The 12,247-nt window shown below is 40.6% G+C and overlaps 1 protein-coding gene across 1 annotated transcript; it reads left to right on the top strand.

The window, feature by feature from the left end:
- Positions 1-2,965: 2,965 nt before the first annotated feature.
- On the top strand, positions 2,966-12,027 carry LOC142949922 (uncharacterized). Its single transcript, XM_076091809.1, has 4 exons — positions 2,966-3,213; positions 7,331-7,447; positions 8,570-9,364; positions 11,241-12,027. Exons 1-4 carry the CDS (start codon positions 3,021-3,023, stop codon positions 11,339-11,341), a joined length of 1,206 nt encoding a protein of 401 aa, XP_075947924.1. The 5' UTR covers positions 2,966-3,020; the 3' UTR covers positions 11,342-12,027.
- The last annotated feature ends 220 nt before the right edge of the window (positions 12,028-12,247 follow it).

The raw sequence follows: 12,247 nt of genomic DNA, 5'->3' as shown, positions 1-12,247 counted from the left end.
AATGGAGGAGAAAGTTTCATGAAATGGAAAGTAAAGTATATATAACATGAATTTGTACTTAAGTACAGTTATTGACTAAATAGGAATAACTCCATCTTTACCAGCTGCAATTTTAAACAGATGAACACATAAATACATCAGTAATAGTTTTACTCATATTGTGACATGGGCCATTCTGCATAATGCGTACTTTTGGTTTACATTTTATTACTGATACTTTATTATTATTATTACTACTTTTTGTGTAAGAAATATTTTGAGTATTTCTACACACTGGTGCATTACTTCTTTCATACAAGAAATAGACCAGACTCCTTCTTCCACCACTGCCATCTACTGCCCCCTTCAGGCCGCAGTGCACCATGTCCAGGTGGAGGTAGTTAATTAAAGAGAAGGTGAGGATGCTGCTCACCTCCTTCACCAGGATATTTGTTTCTAATTTAGGTCAAATTAAGGTCACATCCAAAGAGGACATGCGCTTTTGTGGATGCTTGTATCACCTGAGCAGATGTTTTTAATTGAGTGAATAAAGTACAAACCTTCACAAATGGAAATCTCACTACACAACACATAACTGTGTAAATACACACTCACCTTAAGCTATGTTAAGAATCCAGTGACTGTGCAGCAGGAATGTCGTCGTTGGCAGAAAGCAGGACAGTCTGGAGTACTGAGTCTTAGACTTTATAGGTGTAGTCTACAATGACTTTCTTCGACATACTATACTATACTATGACTCGACATATTATAGTGTAAAACATGGAGGATGAAATATAGGTTAATGTGGTATGTGTGGAGATTTTTTGATGTTTGTTTTGTGTGAAATATTGTCAGTCTATTGTCTGATCCACTCTCCGGAGCAGAAGGTGGCGCTAATGCACCAATAAGCTGGATGCAGGTTTTTCCTGCATTCAGTGAATATCAACTTCATTCACTAAATCAAAGAAAATTAAATCTCTTTAATGCGGTATTCATCTTGAGGGGAAAGAAATGCTTGAAGTATTTGTTTTCCTTCAAAATGAACACAATAAAGAGCTCCAGTTAGTCAACATCTAATAACTGATGCAACAGAATAACATATAAATAAATAGTAATTGTGTGTATCTCACTTATTATTTGCCATAAGAGCAGTAAATAATCATTTCAGAGTAAAATTCTGCTAGTTCAGTGAATTTAACATTTATATAAAGTACAAAACAAGTGTCATCTTGTCAAACAAGTAAAAAAAAACACTTAAATCAGCATTAAAGTTACAGTCTTGACCCAAAATAGAGAGTAGATAATGAAATTCTGTCATTAGAGCTCTTTGGCTGCTGTCATACGATTTCATGTGTGCGTCTCGTTCAGATTTGTGTTAGTGAGGTATAAATCTGCTAGTCGGGAGCTACCCAGCATGCATTTCTTCATGATTGTACGTTAACAGTGACCATTTGTAAACATCTACTCTATCAGAGTTGGAGTCTTCTATAAACAATGTTTCTAAACTGCCAGGTTTTAATCCAGTGAATATAAAATATATATATCTTAAATGAAAAAAAGTACTGAAGAAAAAAACAGAAGCCAGAGTCAACAACCAATAAACATAAAGTTTAAAAAAGATACAGAACATCAAGTGAGAGTTGTGTGTTTATTGTATATAGAGAGATGTTGAGGAGTTTGTTTGTTTTATACACCCTGGCTCTTATAAAGATGACATTCAGTTTCAGTTTATTTATACTTGGAATGAAAAAATGTAGCTTGTCTTCTGTGCAAAGAATAAAATTGTCTGGGATGTACAGTATAATATAGTGTTGAACATTAAATACATATACAAGGGTGTAGATATGGAAAAGTCAAACGGTATGTTAATGTTTAAATAGTTCATATGCTTCGTTATAATTGTATACATTTGATCAATTATATTATTGTCAAGTTATGTTGTTAACATGTGCACTTTCCCCACTTGAGAGGGATCGATGAGTCTACCCGAAGGATTTCTAACTGGATTTCACTCAATGACCAAACAACTTTTCTTTTCCCTCCTTTTATTTTGGTAGGTTCAGCATAGTAGTTTGTTCATCACTAAGCCACTTAGTGTAGCGTCGTGTAGTGTAGTGTAGGTAAAACACCTTTAAATAGGAAAAAGCACAGAAAACAAAACACATATTCAACATACAAATTAATGTAAACAGGCAAAGCATTCATGATGGTTTGAGTAATAAAGCACCAGTGCCACATTCTATAATCTAAACATGCCCTGATATATTAACAAGCACATACAGTTAATGTTGTATGTAATGTGTATTTATAATACTATCAACAAACAATTAAACCGCTTAAACTATCACCATCTACCGTGCTTCCACCATCATATGATTTACAACCAGATAGAAAACATTACCGGACAATCAATCATAAACAAACAACGGTATTATACGACAAAGGGTTAAACTATCGCCGTATTTGCTACAGATCCCCGTGACGTAATGCTAATGCTAATGCTAACCAACTGGTGACGGCAGTGATCTTCACGTCAGCTACAAAGTCTCTCAGGTGTTGCAAAGTTCAGCTCTGTTACCGGCTGCCTCTCCGGACTTTTAGACTCGTCAGTGATGCACAGTCATATCGCACATCTCAATACCATGCGATCTCTTCTGGTGCGGTGTTTGTCCAATTCCGGACCGTATTTACTGCGTGTCACTGCGTGTCTAGATTTCTAGCCAGATTGGTTCCGCCCTGTTTCTTTTCTGAATAGTCAGATTGTCAGTATTAATTACTTTACAAACTGCTTTACTTCTTATTTTATTTACAATTAGCTTAGATCTTTTTCAGTTATTTATATTTCATCTATTTACATAAAAGAAAAACCCTGTTTGACTTGACAATTATACAAGAACAACTGTTACGGTCACCACTACATGTGGAACTAAATGTTCACAAGCTTGTTGGTGCTACTCGGACCTTTTACTAACGCACAACAGTCCGTCTCGGTATATCTTCCGGAGTTTGTCTGGAGGAAACGTGTCTGTGGTTTAGTGAAAATGTCTAAAGTCCAAATACTGAGATGTTTAGTCAACCAGCGACTAACTGCGGCTGCTGAAGAGATATTTGGTGTGTTTGAAAGAACGATCGCGGAGTACGAGGAGGAAGTTTCTGCTTTAAAAGAGCAGAACGAGCGACAACGGAAACTGCTGGACGCTGTTTACAACCCTCAGCTGCGGTTACACGGAGCAGGTTCGTTCACTTTATTTATTAGGGCCCGAGCACCGACGTTGTCGGAACGAGGACCTTTTGGCGGGTCCGTGAAGCAGTTTAGCCAATTGCTGATTAAAGGTATAAATGTGACATGCTACAATTTTGCCAATCAGCGTCCTCAAATAGATTCAGTTTGGGGCCAAATCTGTATTGCGCGTTTTCGTCGGGACTAGTCTCTACAGGCGAGCGCGAGCACTACTCCCCCAAGACCCGTTTGAGAGGAGAACTTTGGCGGAGAAAGAGCTGATCCCAGATCAACCTGACCTCACAATCAGACAGCAGACCAGCAGTACATGCGAAGCTTCTCTAGTACCTGTACACCAGAACGGTTTGGCTAGCTGGATGCAGTCATGCTAATGCATTATTTAGCTTTTTAAACCAACGGGGACAGATCCAGCATGGAGAGTAACGGGAGTGAGGGATGAGGAGGTAAGGAAAGATGAGAACACCAGGGCACACATGGAGAACTCTGTCAAGCTACATATTAGGGAAAGTGAACATCTTTTATTCTACATTGTTGTCCTCTGTCTCATTTGCTTAACTTGGTCACGGAGCCATCAACATTTAATCGAGATGGTAAATTAACAGTGAAAACTCAGCACATCTTAATTTAACATCAGTATTCATAATTACACTTCATGTTTACTTCTCCGCCGCCGCCTTTGGAGAAAGGGCAAGCTCAAATCGTGGCAGCGGCAGCTAGTAGAGGCATTTCCTGTTGCAAGCTCAGCTGCCACTGTGTGGGAGAGGTGTCGCAGCACTTTAGCCTTTATTTTTCGTTATTTGACAATATGTGACAATACATTAAGGCCCTTGAAGGTATGACTGTTGGTAGTTGTAATTGGTTTAATAACAAAAAGCCGAATTGTAATAGTATGGCTACTCGTTTGTATTAAGCTAAGCTAACGTAGGCTAACATCAGTTGGCAGTTGTTGCCATGGCAACTACACCAGCAGACTAAACTGGGGTGAATGACGGCTATGCTAACGAATTTCATTGCACAATGGATTTATAAATTCAGAAAAATATATTTTCAAAAGAAAACTGAGGAAAACATCTCTATACCTGTGGTGATAGATAAAACGTATGTATGTGCCCTGCATTAGTTTACTGCTGACAGAAGCGCTCACTTCAAGGTAAACTCCCTCTTGTGGCCAAATGGGTCAATGACGCTTGTGTTCAATATGTAACTACTACTACTGTACTACTACTGTACTAAATGTTGAGGAGGTTTGACAGCAGCTAAAGCGCCTTAAGGTTAACAAGGCAGCAGGCCCTGACGGTGTCCATCCACGCACCCTTAAGGTCTGTGCTGACCAGCTGTGCTCAGTCCTTCATTTTATCTTTTCCTTGTCTCTGTCTTCATCAAAAATTCCAGTAATGTGGAAAACATCTTGTTTAGTTCCAATCCCAAAGAAAAACAGTGTGAGGAGTCATATTCTTACTAACCTCAGACCTATAGCCCCGACGTCGCATATAATGAAATGTTTTGAAAGGGTTGTCCTGGGTCACCTGAGTAGACGGGTCTCGGTCTTCCAAGATCCTCTGCAGTTTGCGTACAGGAAGGGTGTAGGGGTAGATGATGCACTACTTTTTATGCTCCACAGTATTTATAGTCATCTTGCAAGAACTGCCAGCTCTGTTAGGATCATGTTCTTTGAATTTTCCAGTGCTTTTAATACAATCCAACCGCACCTTTTAGCTAAAAAACGTATGACTTTTAAACTGCACAATACAACTATTGCTTGGGTTTTGGATTACCTTTTGTCTCGACCACAGTTTGTCAGGCTTGATAAAAAACTGTCTGACACTATCTTAACTAAAACTGGAGCACCACAGGGAACAGTTTTATCCACTTTTTATTCTCACTTTATACAGCTGACTACAGGCCTGTCCTGTAACATCCAGAAGTTCTCAGATGACACTGCTCTGGTTGGTCTACTTACCCGAGGCAATGACCTGGCCTACAAATGGGAGGTGTCCAGAATTGTATGACAAATTGGCTCGTTAGCGCCCCCTTTTGAGTAACCCCAACATTGGCTTTCACCAAGCTGTATGAAATTTGGTAGGTATGTGTAACAAGATGAGACGTACAAAAAATCCACTTGGAGTTATTCACTAAACCAAACAGGAAGTCGGCCATTTTGAATTTGATGACGTTCTTTGACCATTTCAAGGCGCCGTACTTTAACAAACTCATCCTACAGATTTCACCCTATTGACTTCAGATTCAGTCAGTATGCTCTTGAGACCGTGGCTGTTAAAAGTTACTCAAAGATCAAAAAGTTATCGAACTATGTCTCCGTGGCATGGCGGCAAAAAAACACCGTTCGCCATGAAACAGGAAGTTGTTGTAACTCGGCCATACATTGTCTAATCTGCTCCAAATTTCTCATATGTCATAACATTGTGACCCGGAACACATCTACATGACAATTTAGAATCGTAGTAATAGCGCCACCTAGTGGCAACAGGAAGTTATACGTTGTCTACTGTGACATCCTGCTCCTCACAGACTAATCACATTCCTCTAAAATGTTGTCAGAAAAGCTCTAAGACTTTGATAATGCTTCATTGTGAAGATTGTAAGAATTCATTAAAGGACGGCGACGTGGCAGCTCGGCAAATTTCGATCCTTCGCAATGAATGAATAAACTGATGGTCAGCTCTTTTCCCGATTTCACGTTTGATTAAAGTCCACTCCTGAAGACATCCACAGGCCAATTATGTATAATTGTCATAGCGCCACCTACTGGTAAGAGGAAGTTAAAGTTTCTATACTTTGGCTTGTTTGTCTTAGTAGGTAAATCAGATAAACATAGTTCCGCACAAATGTAAGAAGTTCATAATGCCAGTTCATGAAGCTTTTGATGTTTCGTCGAATGCCGTTGCCTTGACGATGCAGTGTTCGCCGTGAAAAACGAAAGTTCTTTTGAGGGTCTAAAAATGCTCGAAACATAAGAAAAATTGGCACACAGATTTAAAGCCAAAAATGTTGTTACATATTATGGTTTCAATGCTTGAGAGTGGCAATTCAGCTCGATAGCTCCCCGACAAAACTTCGACAAAGCAGCCCTCTCAGTACGTTTCACATAGATTTACACAATTTGGTAGGCACATGTATTACATTTGGACTTAAAAATAAGTCTGAGGGGTCCATGCTCTAAACCCAAGCGGAAGTCAGCCTTTTTGAATTTTGTTAATGCTTCAGAGTGGCAAGTCGGCTCGATAGCGCCCTCTACACAATTTTGACGATGCAGCCCTCGCAGTACGTTTCGCCTAGATGTATAAAATTTGGTAAGCAGATGTATCGCATGCAGACTTAAAAAAATACAGCGGTCCAAACACGGAACTTATTGAAAGGGTTCGTGGGCACACCACCAGAAAAAGAGTTCTCTGATCTAAATATGTGCAAACTAAGATGTTTGGAGAGCGGAAATTATATTAAAAAGGTTTCCAAATCGCGCTTGTAAGTGGAGTTTTCATTAATGGTAAATTTAATTGTTTTTGTTCATTTTGGAGCTAGGCTGTAATGTAAAGTAATTTCATGGAACGTGAAGCTTGTTTAATAAAATTAAGCTGCACCCAACCTAATTCATATGATAGATTATTCTACATTGGCTCACCTTTTGGCTTAAACTTATTTCTTTACAGAAAGATTTGTTTTTCCACATGGAACTAAACATTCTCCTATTTCTCCTCGACTCTTCCAGCTTTAAGTCACTCAGCAGTGATTGTCAGAGCTACCTGCACAAACAAACGACCTGCATTTACTTTGACAGTGTTACTAACACTGAAGCGCGTTCACACACATTCAGTTCAGGCTTACAGTTATGGTTGCATTCGGAGGTACACTCAAAACATTCAAGGCTTAAGACTGGCAAAATGACCTGGCTACGCCATTGGTCGACACATGAATTACTGTTTAACTCGTGCACGCAGTGTATGATGGTCACAGAAATGCATGGCCGCATCAACCAGAGTCCTGCCAGTACCCTCGATGTCCGTGAATATGCAAGGGCCCGATCAATGCTGCTTGCAGCTTTAATTTGTTAATGTATATCTTTATGCTCCAGCTGATAACGTTTCAATGTAGTTTGGAGTGAGACTTCGTTGATTGGGGCTACATTCCCTTCAATGATCAGCAGCCACATCACAAAATGGCTGCCGAGGCACAAACTACAACTCCCAGAAGGCCTCGCCACAGGTGTGGGTATGTAAGTCACCTGAAGAATAAAACGTGACCTTTTTTTTTGGGAACCTTTTGATTGTTTCCTGTTTTTGTGAATTTCCTTGCACCACCTCACACTAGCCTGCCATTTTGACTTCGACATTACAATATTTACACTTAAAGTTTGTTCTCTTTGATAACACCACGTGGATTTTGCAGCTTGTTTGATTCTAAAATGATTCATATGTTCATGGTCTTGTTTGTGGTTTGTGGTTTATTCTTTCCATTTTCTGATGATGGATTTTATGGTGCTCCGTGAGATGTTCAAAGCTTGGGATGTTTTTTTATAACCTAACCCTACTTCATACTTCTCCAAAACTTTACCCCTGACCTGTTTGGTGAGCTCCTTGGTCTTCATGATGCTGTTTGTTCAGTAATGCTCTCTAACAAACTCTGAGGCCTTCACAGAACAAGTTTATTTATACTGAGATAAAATTTCAGACAGGTGGACCCTATCTACTAATTATGTGACTTGCAAATGTGACTTGTGAAGGCAATTGGTCGCACCAGATCTTTGTTAGGGGTTATACAGCAAAGGGGGTGAATACATATGCACTCAACACTTTTCAGATTTTTATTTGTAAATCATTTTGAAATCCATGTAAACTTTCCCCCGACTTCCAAATGATGGACTATTTTGTGTTGGTCCATTACATAAAATCCCAATGAAATAAATTAGAATCTGTGGTTATACCATGACAAAATGTAGAAAAGTACAAGGGGGGTGAATACTTATGCAAGGCACTGCATATTATTATCTAGGTCCATTGATACACTGGAAAGGGGGTGCAGCGTACATTAGTCAACTATAACTGCCCACATGATCAAATCTCAGCCGGACTTTATGGAGGATGCAGGTTTTTTGAACACTTCTTAACAATGTTGGTAGTGCCACACTTTTTTGCCATGTAAACTATTGATGACCTCATTGCTGCTGGTGCGTTGTGTCTTTACAATTTGTGTCGGCATGTGTGTTTGGTAACTGTGCACAGGGAGTGTAAGAGGGAATGATGGCAGGAAAAAAAGTGTATCTACAGGAGACTATTTGCTCAACACTAATATTTCTTTGTAACGTCTCTGTGTGTGTTTACTGTTTTCCTGCAGACGTCCAGCAGCTGTTGGTGGGTCAAGAAGAGGTTCCCCCTGAGCAGCAGGAGTGGAGCTCCAGTCTGGACCAGGAGGACCCAGAGCCCCCACACATTAAAGAGGAACAGGAGGACCCAGAGCCCCCACACATTAAAGAGGAACAGGAGGTCCCAGAGCCCCCACACATTAAAGAGGAACAGGAGGACCCAGAGCCCCCACACATTAAAGAGGAACAGGAGGACCCAGAGCCCCCACACATTAAAGAGGAACAGAAAGACCCAGAGCCCCCACACATTAAAGAGGAACAGGAGGTCCCAGAGCCCCCACACATTAAAGAGGAACAGGAAGAATTCTGGACCAGTCTGGAGGGAGAGCAGCTTCAAGGGCTGGAGGAGGCTCGTATCAAGTTCTCATTCACTCCTGTGAAGACTGAAGATGATGAAGAGGAAGCTCAGTCCTCACAGCTTCATCAAAGACAAACTGAACAGATGGAAACAGAAGCTGATGGAGAGGACTGTGGAGGACCAGAACCAGACAGGAACTCAGATCCAGATAGACATCCAGAACCAGATACTGATGACAATGGAGACTCTTCTGACACTGATGACAGTGGTGATTGGAAGGAGACCAGAGAACGGCAGTCATGTTTAAACTCTTTGAAACCTGATGAAGTCCATGTCAGTGATTCAAGATGTAGTGCTGGTGAGAAACTGTTTACATGCTCTGAGTGTGGGAAAACAACTGGCAAGAGTGGAGATCTGAAGAGACACATGAGAACCCACACAGGAGAGAGACCTTTCAGCTGCTCAGTTTGTAAGAAATATTTTAATTTTTGTTCAAATTTAAAGATACACATGAGAATCCACACAGGAGAGAAACCTTTCAGCTGCTCAGTGTGTGATAAATCTTTCAACCAGTGTTCACATTTACAGATGCACATGAGAACCCACACAGGAGAGAAACCTTTCAGCTGCTCAGTTTGTAAGAAATCTTTTAACGATTGTTCAAATTTAAAGAAACACATGAGAACCCACACAGGAGAGAAACCTTTCAGCTGCTCAGTGTGTGATGAAAGATTTCGGCACAAGTCAGCTCTGAAGTCACACATAATTACTCATACAAGAGACAACCGGCTTTAGTGGTTCTGTTTGTATACAAAAGGTAAATCTGACACACCACATGGCACATAATGCAGGGGAAGAAAAAGCATGTTTTAATTTGAGAGCGTTGTGTATTGATTCCACGTTCAGATTTTGAATTGTTTCCCTCAAAACCCTGTCCTCACACACAATTAGCCCCCGCTTGCGATTAGTGACACAATAAACCTTGATTGCTCTGAGAGATCCATGCTTTGTTTAAGGTGACGCCTCCTCACGTTGGCAGGGAGCTTAGTACTGTCTTTAGTTTGATCCAGGAGACTAATTGAGTTTTTATTTTCTAGTTAGTGTTGGTTTTCTAGAGGGGTCCGGGGCACACTCACCTGGAAGAAAATGTTGTTGTGAACTGTTGCACCCTTGTTGCCATATTGAGAGTCGTGCAGCGGCGATTCTTCAATCATAATTTGTTCTGATTTTGTAATTCAGAACATAACAAATTTTAAGAAACACATGAGAACCCACACAGGAGAGAAACCTTTCAGCTGCTCAGTTTGTGATAAAAGATTTATGCGCAACAGAGATCTAAAGGTACACATGAAAACTCACACAGGAAAGAATCCCTTCAGCCCTTTTACCCAATCACCCCTCCGCATATCCCTTCGAGCGTTGGGCCCATAGGGCGGCGGCTCAATGTAGATTTTTCGGGTTGTTCCTTGTCGAACCATATGTCTCATGTCCCGGAAACCAGACCCTCACCAGCAAGCTCCACTCCCAGGTCTGGCTCCCGAAAGGGGCCCCGGTTTCCCTTTTTTTGGCCCAGCTGCCACAACTCTTTTCAGATGGTCAGTGAATTCTTGGTCTGAGAACACAGGTCACACACACGTCCCTAAACCACGTTAAGGTGATTTATTGGAAGGATGTAACATTCAAGACACGTTGCTTTCACGTAATATTATAACGTTACCCAGCTTCACAGTGTTGTTTTTACTGTTAAAATAAGTTTTGCTGATGTAAATATCTTCTTGTATAAAGTTATTTTGCATGTTTAGATCCAGAATTGCAGAAAAATACCAGAAGTCAAGTCATGCGTTTATGCATTGACTTCTGCAAGTGTGTGTTTTCCTTTGTGTAATGTTATAGTTTCTGTTGTCTCTGTTTAGTCACTCAGTCCAACGCACCTTTTCACTTTACCCACCAGGTGTCCCTGTTTCTCCTCTTGTATATATTGTTTTTAATGGTTTTGAGGGAATGTGTTGTTATGATTTAGGTTAGATGTGTTCCTGGTAATATAATATCCCTTTTCTAGTGATGTGCATCCTGAGCTTAGTACATACTGTAATATCAAAATAATGTATCTAAATGTAAAAAACAAGAATGAAATCACACATTGTCATTTTACTTATTGCAGAGGAGCAGAAAAAGATCAGAAGGCAGTTAATGGGTTGAATTTTGTCTTCTGCAGAAGTAAATAAATGTCTGAAAACAATCAATTATGTTTTCTTTTTTCCATGTCCAACCCACACCCATTACATAAGGAAAAGATGGAAGATAACTTAAGATGAGAATAATTTATAGAGGCTTTTATTTTGTAGGTTACCCACCAAGTTGCAGCAGAACCTGCCCTGCAGGTAGAAATGGGAAACACACCGCTGGATTTCAGGAGAAAGCAACTGATGGTAAACTACTGGGCTAATTTACAGGGACAATGATTCTCACCCTGCGAAAGGAGAGTTTCAGGTGGTCTGGGAGAGTGGGAGGAGTCAGAGGGATCACTTTGGTCGGGTAGACAATGACATTGCAAGATAATCTCAAGTGTTTGAGCGGAGGATAAGCCCATCAGTAGTTTATCCGGTGGTGTCTCCATGGACGCTTGTGTGGCCTGACATAGATTGGTATTTGTTAGAGGTTGAAAAGGAAAGAAAAAGATGAAATTGATTTGGTAAGTGCATTTGAATATTATGTAATGAAAGAGTATCGTGATTTTACACAGATGGTCCTAAGAAACCTGAGACAGGAGTGACAGGATATGGGGCGGCAACACCAGCTAAAGGAAGAGGAATCAACAGAAGATCATCTCATCATTTTGGGGTTTACACAGTGGAGATAATGTCAGTGCTGGTTTTACTATGATGGGGGGAAATAACTAGACAGGAAAAGGTGTTGATTTGCTCCGACTCATCTTCAGCCCTATAGCAAGTTTAAGGTCTTTTCATTCAAACAGTCGTCAAGATAAATGGTGAATGGACTGTACTTGTGTCGAGCTTTTCTAGTCTTCCGACCACTCAAAGTGCTTTAACACTACATGTCATCATTCACACATTCACACACTGATAGCAGGGGCTACCATGCAAGGTGTCACCTGCCCATCAGGACTAACTAACATTCATACAACATTCAGACACTGTAGGCATCGAGGACACATCAACATGGACTATTGGAGCCGGGGATCGAACCGCCGATCCTCTGATTCGACCCTGCTCTACCACAGTCGCCCCATATACTGCATGAAGTCCTCCAGTCAACCAGAAGAATAACTAATCAGGGAGGTCAGGTTTGTAAAGATCTACTCTATCAGAGTTGGAGTCTTCTATAAACAATG

Source organism: Anarhichas minor, unplaced genomic scaffold, assembly GCF_050575085.1.
Source record: "Anarhichas minor isolate MPS153535 unplaced genomic scaffold, ASM5057508v1 ptg000014l, whole genome shotgun sequence".
Lineage (NCBI taxonomy): Eukaryota > Metazoa > Chordata > Actinopteri > Perciformes > Anarhichadidae > Anarhichas > Anarhichas minor.
The sequence above is the reverse complement of the archived record's forward strand: the minus strand, read 5'-3'. Positions and strand labels throughout refer to the sequence as shown.

Excerpts from the sequence above, each read along its gene's own strand:
- LOC142949922 (XM_076091809.1), top strand. The coding sequence starts at position 3,021 with ATGTCTAAAGTCCAAATACTGAGATGTTTAGTCAACCAGCGACTAACT. Across the intron at positions 3,214-7,330 it reads GCTGCGGTTACACGGAGCAG|TTTGGAGTGAGACTTCGTTG; the intron begins GTTCGTTCACTT and ends GTTTCAATGTAG. Across the intron at positions 7,448-8,569 it reads AGGCCTCGCCACAGGTGTGG|ACGTCCAGCAGCTGTTGGTG; the intron begins GTATGTAAGTCA and ends GTTTTCCTGCAG.